At 45.4% G+C, this 16125-nt stretch overlaps 1 protein-coding gene across 3 annotated transcripts; it reads left to right on the plus strand.

Annotated features, from left to right (window-relative positions):
• The first annotated feature begins 1026 nt into the window (after window positions 1–1026).
• On the plus strand, window positions 1027–11652 carry KCNJ2 (potassium inwardly rectifying channel subfamily J member 2). 3 transcript variants are annotated; one of them, XM_059906876.1, is made up of 2 exons: window positions 1027–1466; window positions 7339–11652. In XM_059906876.1, exon 2 carries the CDS (start codon window positions 7559–7561, stop codon window positions 8840–8842), a length of 1284 nt encoding a protein of 427 aa, XP_059762859.1. In that variant the 5' UTR covers window positions 1027–1466; window positions 7339–7558; the 3' UTR covers window positions 8843–11652. The 3 variants fall into 3 exon arrangements, with proteins under 3 accessions (XP_059762859.1, XP_059762860.1, XP_059762861.1); XM_059906877.1 differs by lacking the exon at window positions 1027–1466 and adding an exon at window positions 2170–2324; XM_059906878.1 differs by lacking the exon at window positions 1027–1466 and adding an exon at window positions 6464–6493.
• The last annotated feature ends 4473 nt before the right edge of the window (window positions 11653–16125 follow it).

A 16125-nucleotide genomic window follows, 5' to 3' on the forward strand; every position in this document is an offset into this window, starting at 1 on the left:
TTTGCATTCATTTCTTTAAAGATTTTTCCTATCATATGAAACTATCCTGGCCTGGGGTGTATTCAGTTTACTTAGAGTGGCATATGAAAGTAAAACAATTTCAACCCTAATTCCAGAGAAATGGCACCCCTTCCTGGGTGACTGGTTTTGAACTACAGCTCATTACCTGGAAATAAGAGTGTTGCCTCTCTGAATTCCTGTGGTTTGGAAAATTCTTAGCCATCTACAGATACATAGATTGAATCACAGTAAAGAAGAGAACATCTATAGATGATGAATTTCTTCCTCTTTCCATTTAGGTTTAATATGCTTTGAAGGATTAATTGGACCTCTCCCGCCTGTTCCTTAGAAGAAATCCACGAGGAAACCCATTTCAAAGGAAGCTTATTGCAGTGCAGTGAGCTGTACCGACTCCTCTGTCCTCTGGTTATGCAGAATTAGCTTCTCTGTCTCCAGGCTCTTTTAGCTTTAGGCTACAGCCTGGCTTTCTATACGTCCATCTCTTTTGCAGAGTTGATCCAAACGGTCTATAAATAACACTTGGCTTAACACAGGTTAAATTAGACCTCCCTGGCGTGAAGCATTATTCCCACGGAGAGGACTTTAAAAGGCAAGACGGTACCAGGGCTCGGACTACTGTACTACCTCAGCAAATGGAATGAAACAGCAATGCGCTTGGCTAGCAGAGAGTCACACCGCGTGCGCAACCCGTTCCAGACCCTTTGAATCTCAGCGTCTTCCTCGGTGCTAGGGAAAGTGGCCCACTTGCTAAGGCGGGATTAAGAGCGATCTGCAAGACCCAAGCGTATTTCACCAGCACCTCCTAGGGGCCGCGTGCGGGTATGAGGCTCGGAGGTGGGTCCCGGCGCAGACCCTTTGCTTCAAGTGTCAGTTTCACTCTCCCCCACACGCACCAATCCAGCCGGGCTGTGCCGCCCAGAACACGAGCTAGTTTGTTGAAGTAGTTTGGCGTCTCTAGGAGGCCTTTCAGAGGTTTAAATAAACTGTGCGGAAGACACATTTGATCGCTTGAGGAAATGCACATTCAACACACACACACACACACACACACACACACACACACACACGGATTTCAAACTTGGGAGGCTCCTAAATATCCTTTAAGAGCAAAGCTGCGTTATGACACCAAAGCACTCAGACACACACACACACACACACACACGGCTTAATCTGTAACGTTGCAGGGTCCACACCCGGTTCACGCTGAAGTTGACAGAGCTTCTCCAAGGGTCTACGCGCTCCCGCCTGGCTGCTGGGGAGAGGGCCGGGAGGCGCTGGTGCGCGGCAGCGCTGAGTGTCTGTAGGAGTCGCCGTTCCAGAGAGTTCATTCCTCTTTAATTGCTCTGGTTTCAGATCGGCAGAGCGTGCCGGGCGCTGGTGCAGACGGAGCTCGAGGGCGGGCCCCGCGCGAGCGAGCGAGCGATTCCGAGCAGTCTGGGCGCTTTGTAAGTAATCGACCCCGAGCCGGGAGGAGGAAGAGCTGCTTCTCGCAGGCGGCTGCAGCCCTGGCGCGCGTCCGAATCCCGCTGGGTTCTGCGAGCCGCTCGCGGTCCCTTTCCCCGTTTAATGCGCGGCTCCTCGTTGCACCGCTGGTCCGGGGGGGACGGGGGCGGATTCAGGGGGTGGGAGGGGGGTGAAGGGAGAGGAAGACGCGCCCCGGCTGGAAGGCTGAAACGCCAGCCTCCCCGGCTGCCACCGCTTCTCCCGGCCCCCGGCCCCTCGCGAACCCCGGGGGGCGCACGGCCCGCCCCGCCGCCACGGGCGACAGAAGAGGGCAAGTGTAGGGCTGGCGAAGGGGTCGGAAGCTTTGCCCAAGGGCCAGGCTGCCATCGGGCAGCCGCAAGAGCCCGGCCGCGGCGCTTCCCACCTGCCGCCGGCCGGGCCGGGGCGCAGCTTCCCCCTCCCTTGCGCGGCCGGACCGGCGGCCGGGGCGCGGGGCGGGCGGAGGCGGGGGCGGACGGGAAGGAAGCGGCGGCAGGTTCTCCCCGGCGGCAGCCCCGCGGCCGCGGGCGCAGCATCCTCCCTCCCCGCGCGGTCCCCGGGGCCAGGCGCGCTGCGATTGGCCGGCGCGGCCGGGGGCGGGGCCAGGCGGGCCGGTGGCTCGCGACGCCTCAAAAGAGCCCAGGAAAGCGCAGAGCGCCCTGGAGCCCCGGCCAGCGCGCAGCCCGCCCGGCGCCGGCAAGCTGGGTCTTGGGAATGCTGGTTCGCCCTGGCTCGCTCGCTTGTACAAACTCCTGGATCTTACATGCCTCTGTAACCCCCCACTTCCACTCCATGTCCCCATGCTCCTGCGCCGGCAACAGGTAAGGGCTGCTGTGTGTTTTCTTCCCTCCTTTCCTCTCGTTGCCTGCGCGTCCCGGGGAGCGGGCTCGGGCTGCCGTCCCCGGCCCTCCCCCGCCCCGCCGCCCCAGAGGTGCCCAGCTGTCACTCTGCCGTAGCGCTCACCCACGCTCCGGAGTCCCAGACCATGCCTGTGGAGTTTGTGCGCGCACCAGAACACCCCCAGAGCTAAAAATACTGAGACATGCTTGGAACAGTTGAGCAATAGAAACAGATTTCTCTGCAGCATCTGTCTGTGCTCATAACTTCCAATGCACCAGCTGTAGCGAGATACTGAGTTTGGAGACAAGGGCGAGGGAGCCTCTGTTCGGTCTCGCTCTAAGGGGAAAAAAAAGGGGGAGCGGGTGCGTCTAGAGTACTGGTCTCAGACTTTGGCAAACCTTGGGACGCAGCGCTGGTCTGGATCCTTGGCGTCTTCCCCCACCCCCACCCCCGCCCCCGCCCCTTTGTCATTGCTTCAAGTGTAGCTTCGAGTTCCAAACCCAGCGAGCGTCTCAAAGTTGCTTTGCTGGGGAAGAGAGCGGGAGCTCGCGTTGGATTTCAGCCGGAAGACCGCAAAACTTTCACATCCTATGTCACTCTCCCCTGAGCAACTTGTTATGCTTTGTAATAATAATATTAACACCGAAATTGGAAGACAGTGTGGTTTCAGGGAAGCACAGTGGTCAAAACGACTTGATTCTGCAGAAGATTGCATCATAACATAGAGTCATCTTGACAGTTGAAAAAAAAAAAATCGAGGTAGGAAACGGGCAGTTTATCGTCTGTGTCTGGGTAATCCTGTCAGTAGGATGGTAACTGGAATACCTGTGAATCCTGGGGATTTTCATAAACTCAGAATTTACCTTTTAGGAAACAAGGCATTATTTGAAAACGTGTTTTGGGTGTGCGAAGAGTGCATATTGCTTTGTACCACTTGTTTTCTTTTCACGATAATAATCGGTAGGCTGTCAGATTTCCTCTCGCTCACCGTTGTTGTGTGTCTGCTGTATGTTACCTGTACACTTGCTAGCTTTTTCCTGCTCACTTCCAACCCTGCCCCAAGTGTTTCATTTATATTTGCCATTATCCGGAAAAATCCCCAGGCTCAGGAGTAAGAGATGTTACTTTAAGGAGGGTGGGAGGGGTGAGAGTTGGGGTCAAGGTCATGTCACTTTACTTTCAGCCCCTCCTCCTCCCCCTTTGCTGGCACTTTCTTTTATATTATTGCTCTCCATAGGAATATTTGTTCCGAGCTCTTGTGAATGTGGCGTTAAATACACACACACACACACACACACACACACACACACACACACACGCTATTTCTACTTCCTTCAGACTTTCTGGTTGTAGAATCCCTGGTTAGCTGTAGAGTCCTTGTATGACTTTTGAGTAGCATGAGAGACTGACCATGTCTTTACCTGAGCAGCCGGACTGTTTCAAGCTTTTTTCTTTTTAGTGTGTATTTTTTGTTGGCCAAAGAGGTATATTTTTCAGCGTGTGCACATGTTGAGTGAGGCTACGTGCATTGTTGGGTGTAAAAGTTATAGGGCTCACGCAGACGAGTGGGTACCCCGCCTCCTCTACTGCCCCTCCCCCTCCCTTCTGTTTACTGAGCCTCTGAGAGGTTGCTTCGCTAGCCTTGAGCTCTAATAGCAACAGCGAGCCCAGAGCACACTCAGGCCGGTGTATATGGCGTCAGCAGGGGAATAGCAGTTCTAGACACTCAGCCGACCTCTCTTTCATCCCAGGGCACTTTCTTTTACCATCCTTATTTCCTATCCTTCCTTAGAAACTTTCTTATTTGCTCCACGCCACGACCCTATGAGGGGACCCACTTATTCTCATTTATTCTTCCTGGTTACATGTTTCTGTTCTTTTATACTCCATATTGGGAATATTTCCTTTGTGGTAAAAGTGATTTGGATGCATTCATTTACACCGTGTTATCTCCTCAACCGTGTGTACGGACCCACAGCTCTCTCTCCTTGAACATCTACCTTGAGATTGAAGCCCTGAACTATTTTTTTCCATTGCTTATGCTTCGTTTTGGCTCGGCCTATAAATAGTCTTAACATGAAGAACATCACATGTAGCCTCTCAATTTCCCAGGAATGCTTTCTACCTCATTGGTTATACCCTGGGTAAAAATGATTATCTGTGTCTATTAAATTTATATCAGGCCCTTAAATATTTTAGCTGAAAATGGGGGAATTTACACATTGTTCATCAAACCAAGTATCAGTTCTCCTGAGTTGTGCCCATCGAGGACTCCAATCACGTGATGTTTTCATCTCTTCTTAATCAAATGTTTCTTAAAAACGTATCAAGAATAGAGCCCTAAAATGAAGTCACCCGAAAGCCCTATTCCTAATTAAAGTCCTTTCCCAGATGCTCATGAATCGGTGACTTTCAGTGTGAGAAGCGCAGGCAAGGAAGTTTTCTGCTTGCTTGCGGCCACTCAGGCATGCGGGCAGGTTCATAGGAAAGACATCCTTCAGAGTGGAATATTAAGACAATGACCCTCGCACGCGTTGGCAGGTTCTAGATTTTTGCTACGTCATGAGCTCCACCAGAGTCTGAATACGCATCATGTGTGTGCGCACATATACACACATCAATCTGTTTTGGAGCATACCTGCTGGAAGTGACAAAAGTTTCCATTTTGCCAAAAAAAAATCTTTTTTCCCCCCTTTCCAGGCAGAGATGGTAGAATTTCTAAATGATGCTCCACATATGGAACAAATTCTGTCATTAGCAATGGAAATAAGACAATAATAGTTGCTCGATACCGGCTCTTTTCAAGATTCTAAATGCGGAAAGCTATTTATTCGTAGGAAGCTGGTAGTGTGTGTTTTGTGGAATTCAAACTAATGTCCTGGGGTCAAGATTTTTGGAAAGTCATAATTCAGTCTTTAGATTTCATATGGTTGTTATGCTTTAATCTGGAAAGAGTGCAGAAATAAGTCAGAAGAAATTTGAGACTGTCTACTCATGGTCCCTAATGGTAACTCAGATGGAAGGATTGTTTTGAATCATGAAAAGGGAATTTCTTGGTGTCAGCTTATAAGATTCTGAAGTCAAACAGAGCTCAAGGATACAAGCACTATTTAAATGAGGCCTCCCTCGCCCCCCTTTTTGGAAAATGCACCTGCATTCGGTGTCATGTTGTTATCTCTGTTTTTGTGTAGAAATGCTTGGCAATTTCATATGAGCCAAGTGAGCTGAAATCGCTGTTTAAAAAAATTCTTTCCGTGTCCAGGATCTAGAACCCTGAGGAATAGGAGTCTTGTTTCTTTTGTCCAAGTACAAACTTCATGGGGAAGCAGACAAAACATTGAAGCAGGTGGAAGGCTGGGAAGGCACAACAACTTCTTTTTATAAAGTAATTCAAAGGCACTTTCAAATCAGGCATCATTTAGGTGTCAAAAGCTGCCAAAATGTAACACACATTGCAATTTTCACAGATGACTAATCTCAGGAAAAATGTGTTGGGGCACATTCTTGCATAATAACTTGGATAAAAAGGGAGAAGTGAAAAGACTGTAACAAGACATTTTCAAAGACAATGCACCTTGCCTCTCTTTAAGGGGGTGCCCGAAAACAGATCCATGATTTGCTTTCTTTGTTTGCAGTTGGCTTGGCTGAACGTGGTTCTCTTAAGTGCTTAATCTGAATGTGGCTTGAGGGGGAGAAAGAAAAAGTGGAGTCCTCATCATCAGGGCTTCGTCGAGCGTCACTTTTATTTCTCAGATCTGTGCTATATTCATTTTTTAAAATTTGTATTTGGTTAACAAAACACCCTAGACCTTCTCCTAGGTTTTTGTGAGTCCAGGAAAAACTAGTCTCTTTGGAGCAAAATTGGAAAGTCAAAGTCAATAGGTGGTTTTTACCTGGGCCGGGGTGGGGAGAGATGAAGCAAGAGGAGAAAACTGAAAACTACTATTTGTTTTCATTAAGTAAAGGTGAGTGCATTCTCCATAGGAACAGAGAGCAAGCAGCAGCCCTGGAAGCGAAAAGGCAGCTGAGGGACCCTTATGATTTACTACTGCAAAGCCGTCTCTGTTTGGGAAAACATAGACTTGGACTTCCACAAGATGAGTTCCAGCCTTATGTCAATCCGCTAAAGACCTGGTCCTTGGGCACAAAGGTGCTTACTTCCAAGCCTGTCATCACACATGACAATCCCATCTCCAGAGACTTTCAGGACTCTCATTGCTAGGCAACAGGATCTCTCTGTATCCCCCAGAGTAAACCTGTGTCTTCAAGTCAGAATCACTTGCGCTAACAGAGATGTTATCAGGCGTTTCTGCCTAGTGGCTGCTTTCTGTGTGTGAAGTGATGGAATAAGCCCAAACAGTCTCCAGAAACCGGGATCCCTTTCATATGATTAGAAGGGCTGTCTGCTCAGTTTTATCTTTTAAACAAAATAGTCGGTGCTTTTGGATTTCAACTTGTCATCAGGGGTTTTCATATTCTCTCAACATGCACCTGCTGTTCAATTAATATTAACATTCTGCGTTCATGCGAAATGCTCTCTCGACATGTCCGTGTCCTTAAAGCTTCATGACAAACCTTGGAGTTAGAAAGTCTTTCTTCTGCCTAATCACCTGGGATCCCGGCAAGTAGCGAAGGCAAAGGAAGAGAATAAGAGGAGAGAGGTAGCTCTGTAAAGTAGAATATTCCAGATTGCTGGCAAAAAATAGGGGAAGGGAGACCTGAGATTTCAGTTGAAAGACTGTCACAGACAACTAACTCTTCTGTGTTTAATGACTTCATGCTTCTAAATAATATAAGAAAATATTTTCTTTTGTGTCTATTTCTCTGGGGCTACAAGGAAACGAAAAACCCAGTAATTCAACGTAGAGGACATTTATCTATATCTGACCCTGTGTCTGGCTAGGAAATGTTGCCTTAGGGAGTAGACTTCATTTTTCCATGACTTCTTTTGTAACGAACGATCTCTCTCTCTCTCTCTCTCTTTTTTTTTGGTAGGACCTGTTCTCTGGATGTCAGCTGAGTTACTAAGGTGACTCTGCACGCCAGGAGAGAGACCTTGGTAGAAAGAACCTCCAGGCTCTTGGAGACCCCCATCTCTCCTTCTTTTCTGTGTGTGTGGGTCTTCACTGAACATTCAAACCTGTTTCTCCAAAGGGTTTTGCAAAAACTCAGACTGTTTTCCAAAGCAGAAGCGCTGGCGTCCACAGCAGAAGTGATGGGCAGCGTACGCACCAACCGCTACAGCATTGTCTCTTCGGAGGAGGACGGCATGAAGCTGGCCACCCTGGCGGTGGCCAATGGCTTTGGGAACGGGAAGAGTAAAGTCCACACTCGACAGCAGTGCCGGAGCCGCTTTGTGAAGAAGGACGGCCACTGCAACGTGCAGTTCATCAACGTGGGTGAGAAGGGCCAGCGGTACCTGGCGGACATCTTCACCACGTGTGTGGACATCCGCTGGCGGTGGATGCTGGTCATCTTCTGCCTGGCTTTTGTTCTCTCCTGGCTGTTTTTCGGCTGTGTGTTTTGGTTGATAGCGCTGCTCCACGGGGACCTGGACGCATCCAAGGAGAGCAAAGCGTGCGTGTCCGAGGTCAACAGCTTCACGGCCGCTTTCCTCTTCTCCATCGAGACGCAGACCACCATAGGCTACGGCTTCCGCTGCGTCACGGACGAGTGCCCCATGGCTGTTTTCATGGTGGTCTTTCAGTCCATCGTGGGCTGCATCATCGACGCCTTTATCATCGGCGCGGTCATGGCCAAGATGGCCAAGCCCAAGAAGAGAAACGAGACCCTGGTCTTCAGCCACAATGCCGTGATCGCCATGAGGGATGGCAAGCTCTGTCTGATGTGGCGGGTGGGCAACCTTCGGAAAAGCCACCTGGTGGAAGCTCACGTGCGAGCACAGCTCCTCAAATCCAGGATTACTTCCGAAGGGGAGTACATCCCCCTGGATCAAATAGACATCAACGTCGGCTTTGACAGCGGCATTGACCGCATATTTCTGGTGTCCCCCATCACCATCGTCCACGAGATAGACGAGGACAGCCCTTTATACGATTTGAGCAAACAGGACGTCGACAACGCGGACTTTGAAATCGTGGTGATCCTCGAAGGCATGGTGGAAGCCACGGCCATGACCACGCAGTGCCGGAGCTCGTACCTGGCCAACGAGATCCTCTGGGGCCACCGCTACGAGCCCGTCCTCTTCGAGGAGAAACACTACTACAAAGTGGACTATTCGAGGTTCCACAAGACTTACGAAGTACCCAACACTCCCCTTTGTAGTGCCAGGGACTTAGCAGAGAAGAAGTACATCCTCTCCAACGCTAATTCCTTTTGCTATGAAAATGAGGTTGCCCTCACAAGCAAAGAGGAAGAAGACAGTGAAAACGGGGTCCCAGAGAGCACGAGTACGGACACGCCCCCTGACATAGACCTTCACAACCAGGCAAGTGTACCCCTAGAGCCCAGGCCCTTACGGCGAGAGTCGGAGATATGACTAATTCCTCCTCAGGAATAGTTAACTTTGAAACACAGTCTGTTGGTCAAAGGCCCAAAGCAGTTACGCAGACGACGGTACTGGTGAAGAGGTGGTTTGAGACAAGTGACCACGAGGGACTGAGGCTAGCACGATGCTTTCAAAGAAAGACTGTAGGCTCAGAGATGAACCTAAAGCACTAAACATGCCTCCCCCACCCCGTGACCCGATGGCACATAACACGTTGTAGAATAAGTTATGGGGTGTTTATGTCTTGTGTTGTGTTTTCATACCAAACTTGAACTTGCAGGCAAGCCTTGGTTGGTTGGGTATTTGATGTCTCCAGAACGCTTCTCTTTAGGGAACAAGAATGTTTTTAAATGGCATCACATTTTTAAATGTTTTCAAGGCAAGACTCTGCCTTAACTTTTGAAAAGCTGCTAACTACACAAACACACGTTGTACTGTTGCGGTGTAGTTTTTCTTGTGTGTAATTTAAAAAGTCAGTGTTGAACTTTCTTGAGAGCTCATGGTATGCGCTTCACAGTGGCAAGTATTTGGCTATTAGTTGCCAAAACGAGAGCCTGATTTTTTTGAGGCCAGTAATTTGTTTGCTAGAATTGATTTCTCTCTCTCTCTCTGTCAGTCTCTTTCTGGTTACATAAGGGCATTATGTAACACTAGCCAAATGGTAGCCTCCGGGTTGTTGTTATTGTTTTTTTTTTTTGTTTTTTTTTTTTCCTCCATGATGTTAATGGGTGATCTCAAATTTTAAGTTAGACTACCTAAAATAAATACCAAAGATAATGCACATTTTTGCACAGTGGAGCTTATACTAAAAAGGAAAGAAAGCCCCACGGCTGCCTTGAAATCAAGAGACAATAACTTTGAACCTCAGCAAGACCTTGAACTGCCCTCTCCTTTTGCACCTTATTCAGAAAACAGAACATCACACACACACAGTCGAGTAAGTGCAGTGCTTTACATTTCTGTTCCTTCATGTAACTTTCACGTTATAGGAGGAAGAAGACAGGGGAAGAAAAATTCACACACACACGATATGAACATCTTTTCTTTCCTTCGAGGTGGTGCTAGCCAGGTGAACGCATACGTTGAGAGACGGTGAGGTGCCCTTAGATTTTTTTCTGGGTTTTTCCATTTTTTGCACATTCCAAAATTTATTCCAGAAGACAAGACCTAGGTTGACAGGAGTCGGCATCCTTGACGCTGAGCCATCCAACTTGAAAGATCAATAGGTTTAAACCCCTGCGGCTGAATTCCTTGCCCTGACAGCTCGTACGTCTCCAGCTTGACTTCATCTTCCGAAAGATGCCATGCCTGGCCTCTAGGCTGGCTCTTACTATCAGGCTGTCTGGACTGAGTCCTACAGCATCCGAGGGGCCTGCGAATGCCGAAGTGGGAAGGTGGGAAGATGCAGAAGAGCCCATTTTGACATAGCTCATCAGCTCAAGTATTCAGGAGGGAGGGGAACATTGCTTTTTTTTTTTCTAATGGTACAGAGTAGGAATGAAAATGTCTCAGTAATTTAGGGTCAACAGAGCCATAAAAATTCTAACAGAGTCACAAGTAAAGGAGATAATGATCTAAAAGGGTCTTTCCCCTTGATGGATGCACTCATGCACTCATGATTGAATCCGAGCTGATCCCTTTTGCCCTTGGAGCCCTAGAGCAGGCTACTTAGGGCACATTGTTTTCCAGAAGCCTCTCCTGCCTGGCTGCCTGACTTGCTAGAAACATTTTGTTTTGTTTTGTTTTCCACTGTAGCTCAACATAATGGAACTCTCTTTTGTTTTTAAAGTTCCTTATTTGTGAATTCTGGGGTTGCTGACTTTTCTTTTTAATTGGTGTCTCAAAATCAACTCTCTTACGGTATTATATCCCTGTATGCCATTAAAAAACAGCTTGTTCTAGAATCCTGTATTTTGTAACCTGTTGTCTGTGATGGTCTCTGGTTCTTGAACAGCCATATCTGAATGCGGTGCCTGCAATAATCGGACAGTCTCTGCTGTTCTCAGCCTTCAGAGTCGATGGGTTTGAACACTGTGGAGTTATTTTCACTGAAACCAAGTTAGAGATATCAAGCAAGTGGATGTTAAGTCCAAACTTAAAGGCAGATTGGGGAAGTTGTTTAGAGAGTTGGAGGGATTGCGTGGACACAGAATTTACATTCTTCTGTAAATGGCAAATGTTCGGCCATTGACAGAGGACGTTGACGGTTTCAGCTGCTGCTATTTCGATATTTTTGCAAAGGAAAATAATCAAACCAAAGAGTATTCAGTGGTCTGTAAATTAAATGAAGATTCAGTGGAGAATGGGGGTGGCCACAGAAAAGGCACCTTCCCATCACACAGCGCTGCCACTTAAAAAGACTTGAGATATTTGAAAGGGGGTGGGTAGGGGGCAAGAATGAGGGAGGGAACTCTTGCAACTTCTTTCTGAAAAAGAGAAAAAAAAAAATCTAAAATTTCTGGTGCACAGGTTTGTTTTTTTTTTTTTCAAGAAAATTTTGCAGAAGCTATGTTTTTAAAGTGTACATTTTATAAAGTTTATCAGATATTTTCATATTTAAAGCCAAATGTAAATAGAAGTCTGTAAAGGGAAAAAAATTGCCATAGAAAGTATAATTTCAGTGCAGCAATTTCTGAGAGCTAGTACCTATATGCTACCGGTTAGCATGGTTTTAGCAAATATTTACCAGCCTTATAAGGTTCGTATTGCTATGTTCTTCTGTTATTTATTTCAGCATGGACTGTTGATTTGAAAGCTTTTTCTAGTTATTAGTATTTTCACAGTTACAAGCTTTAAATGGCAATTTTTTTTTTTTTTTTTTTTTTGGTCAAGAGCCAAGACACAGGTAATGCACAACGGTTTTTGTTTTTGGTTTTGGTTTTTTTTGCTGCATTTTACCTTCAAAACATTTGTCATTGACTGGGTTTCCTTAATTAGTGCACACATGTCATTAGAATGCAGGTTGAAGAGACTCACTGTGAATATCTGGGGTCTGTTCCGGGATCTGTGTTGGCTTCTCCGTGGCAAGCAAACCCCCATTGAATTTACTTAGGAATTATTTCCTTTTAAAGAATTTTTGCCCATATCTGGATGGGCATTATATTTTTGGGAGGAGGACTAGATTCCTGGTTATCCTATTTTTAAAGAAAAGGTAGACAAAGTGAATTCTATTTTGATTATTGAGAAAGGAATAGTTTTCTATCCCTCTAAGAGTATACTTGAATCAGACATTTTAAGGATGTCACCCATAACTCTGAAACCATTTCCAAATTCCTGGTGAAAGTTTGTTTTATCTTTTTTTTTCAATCCTATCAATGCATTATTTCTTCCCTTCACTTCCTTTCTTCCCTGTCAACTCCCACCTCAAACCTTGATGTTTATTCAGTGAGTTCTGTCCCCTAAATCATGTCACTCTTACAAAAAACAAATGTTGGTTCATATTTGATGATAAGCCACTCAGTAAAGGTAAAAAGCTTGTTCTGAGAAACAGAGTGTTTTTTCACTGTGCCCAATAATGTTAAGGTAAAAAAAAAAGAAAAAAAAAAAGTGTTGCATAGTCACTCACTCCCAACTAGAATCCCTTTTCTAGTTATGTTGGGTTTCAGCTCTGGGCTGCGGTGAATTGAACAATCCCGGCCTTTGACAATCGTGAGAGTTACTATTTTCCCGTTTGCTGTCTTTTTGTATCTAAAGTCTTCCTAATGTACTGCACAAACCATGGATTGTACATATTTTTATATATTATGTCTTATTTTATTATTTCTAAATAAAAAATTAAAAATTGAAAACAAATCAGTGCAAGAATCTTTGGGCTCCCTGTATGGTTACGGTAGCATCCCTGAGATAGAAAGCAAAGGTTCCCAAACAAGAGGGCATAAACCCTGATAGTCTGGATAAATAGAGCCATAGAAATCACCGTAACAGGTGTGGGGTGGCAGATTACTTTAATCCAAGTAAGAGGAAGCCAAGCTCATATTTTGTTTTTGGACAGAATGGCCTAGATAGAGAAGACGGAGAAACAAGCAAACAAAGCTAACAAAATGTGTAAGGTTTAGATTTTGAGTCTCTGTGTAACGACAGAGGTTACTCTTTATTGAGCCCAACTGGGTAGGGTTCTGGCTTTCTATTATTTCATTCCCCTGAAACCAAATCAGGTTATTATATTCTCGTGTAATAGACCAGAGTTGGCAAATATGTTCCTTAAAAGGCCAGATAGTAAATATTTTTGGCTTTGTGGAACGGTCTTTGTCAGAACTATGCAGCTCTGCCCTGGTACTACAAAAGCAGCCACGGAGAATACAAAAACAAATGGTGCGGCTGTCTGTCAATAAAACTTTACTTATACAAACAGCTGGTGGGCCGGATTTGGCACATGGTCTATAATTTATTGACCTCTGTTATTGAGGAAGAAACTGAGGCTGGATTTTAAAGCTAATAAATCATCGAGCGGGTATTCAAATTCAGGTTTTATGTGCTTCTAAATTTAGTTTAATCCACTAAGCTATAGAGCGTTTCAGGGCACCAAGGTACCAAGGATCTGTGGTCTCAGAGAAAATGTCAATTCCTCTGGCAAATTTCAAATAGCTTAACTGTTTTCCACCATTGGAAACACTGAGGAAAATCCCCATCCTGAAATATGGGTTGCTCCTTCATATTTTTCCTTTAACAAATATTTTTCTTTTAACAAAGCCCTTACTATGTTTCGAAGATGGTTCTACATTCTTTATGAGTATTGAATAATTTAATCTTAAGAGCAACCCTATGGAGTGTGCATGATTTTTATCCCTGTTTAAGAAATGAGGGGGGGCTTCCCTGGTGGCGCAGTGGTTGAGAATCTGCCTGCCAATGCAGGGGACACGGGTTCGAGCCCTGGTCTGGGAGGATCCCACATGCCGTGGAGCGGCTGGGCCCGTGAGCCACAATTACTGAGCCTGCGCGTCTGGAGCCTGTGCTCCGCTACAGGAGAGGCCGCGATAGTGAGAGGCCCGCGCACCGTGATGAAGAGTGGCCCCCGCTTGCCACAACTAGAGAAAGCCCTCGGACAGAAACGAAGACCCAACACAGCCATAAATAAAATAAATAAAAATAAACATAGAATAATCATTTAAAAAAAAAAAAAATAAGAGGCCGGTGGAGGTCGTGGGAATTTGAGCTCTCATTTGCCTCTTTCAAAAAAAAAAAAAAAAAAAAAAAAAAAAAAAAAAAAAAAAAGAAATGAGGGGACTTCCCTGGCGGTCCAGGGGTTAGGGCTCTGTGCTACCACTGCAGGGGGCCCGGGTTTGACTCCTGGTTGGGAAACTAAGATCCCACAAGCCTTGCAGTGCGGCCAAAAAAAAAAAAAAAAAAAAAAGGAAATGAGGTCACTGAGGCCCAGAGAGGTTGAGTATCTTGTGTAAGCACACACAGCTAGTAAGTATTAGAGCTGAGCTTTAAACTGAGGCCATTTAATTTGCAGCAACATGGATGGACCTAGAGATTATCACACTGAGTGGAGTAAGTCAGACAGAGAAAGACAAATACCATATGATATCGTTTATATGTGGAATCTAAAATAAGACACAAATGAACTTATCTATGAAACAGAAACAGACTCACAGACATAGAGAACAGACTTGTGGTTGCCAAGGGGGGGAGGTGGGGAAGGGATGGAGTGGGAGTTTGGGGTTCGCAAACTCTTATATACAGGATGGAGAAACAACAAGGTCCTACTATATAGCACAGGGAACTGTATTCAATCTCCTGAGATAAACCATAATGGAAAAGAATATGAAAAAGAGTGTATACGTATGTATAACTGAATCACCTTGCTGTACAGCAGAAATTAACATTGTAAATCACCTATATTTCAATTAAAAAAATAAACGGAGGCCATTTAGTACTGGGCTGAGCTTTTTATCATTATTCTACGCTTTCCATTTGGAGGCATTCTTGGGAAAAGTTTCATCATTTCGTTTCAGGCCTCTCTGCTTCTCAGCTTTTATTCTCCTTGGTGATGAAAATGCATTCTTTTTCTCCGCATAGGATACTATACATGAGCACAGTGCCCCCACCTCCTTCATAACCTGCTCTACAATTGCTCCCTTGGTTCCTGAGGCGAGAGGACAACTCACAAAGGTAGATTAATTACAGATAAGCATGGGTTGTGGGATTTAGGTAAATTTCAAACTTCAGATTAATTTCAATTAACTAGGAATTGCTGGGGCCTGTCCGGAGGTGAAACCACAAAGCCCTGTTACTAACCAAACAGCAGGCACCTCACCACATCACACACTTCTGCTTTCCTCCAGCTGTGGGCCGCCAAAGGTGTAACATGATTCACTTGGTGATTGGTCCCATTAAACAAGATACAGGATGGTAACTCCAGGCAACAAGTTGAGTGCTATATGAGTCCCACCTCTACTTTTAAAAAAAGAAAATTAAATATGTGTACAAAAGGAAAAGGTGAGGGTGGAATTTCAGAGTTTTTCTGCTTAGGCCTTCTTTTCAGTGAAAGCCAAGCAAGGCCTCCCAACTCCAGCCTCTTTAAGCAATAGCCTCCAGATAATACTCACAAAGAAGAAAACATGTTTCTCTCTAGAAATTTCCATATTAAAGCTCGAAACACTGACTACATCAATCAGATTTGCTTTCCCAAATTAAAAGAAATGAAAAAAAAAAAGCCTAGCTTTATGCATTTTGAGTGAAGTAAAGAACCAAGTCCATAATTAGCATATTTCAAGAAGCCAGAATCTTTTTTTTTTCTTCAAAATAGTTCAGAGCAAGGAGCCTAGTGACCTGATGATTTGAACCACTATATGAGGTTTGTTATAATGACAAACATTTTTATATAATTATAAGGTGATACCTACAAGGCATGGGTGAATAAAACTATCATAGTACCTGGCTCTGGAATAGGTTGACCAGCTGTCCTGGTCTGTTTGGGACACAGGGTTTCCCCAGGATGCAAGACGGGCAGTCCTAGAACTGGAAAAGTCAGTCATCTGCTTTGGAGGCTAGAGGAGTAGAAGTGTTGGGGAAGTGAAGAGAGGGACAGTTAAGAAGAATGTGGAAGGGAGGAGTTTAGAAAAGGTGAGCCAGACTCAGCACAAGCGTTACTAAATAGTAAGAATAATAATGATGGATAATTACACATAAGTGGTTCTCTTCGAATAACTGAAATTTGTTGCCTCAAGGGCATTCATTTCTTTGGAGGAATGGTTTGCTGAAATATTATACAATTCTCTGCCTCATTCAACAAATAGTGTGTGTTATTTAACGTTTCCTTATGTGGTTCA

This window comes from Balaenoptera ricei, chromosome 20, assembly GCF_028023285.1.
Source record: "Balaenoptera ricei isolate mBalRic1 chromosome 20, mBalRic1.hap2, whole genome shotgun sequence".
NCBI classification, from domain to species: domain Eukaryota; kingdom Metazoa; phylum Chordata; class Mammalia; order Artiodactyla; family Balaenopteridae; genus Balaenoptera; species Balaenoptera ricei.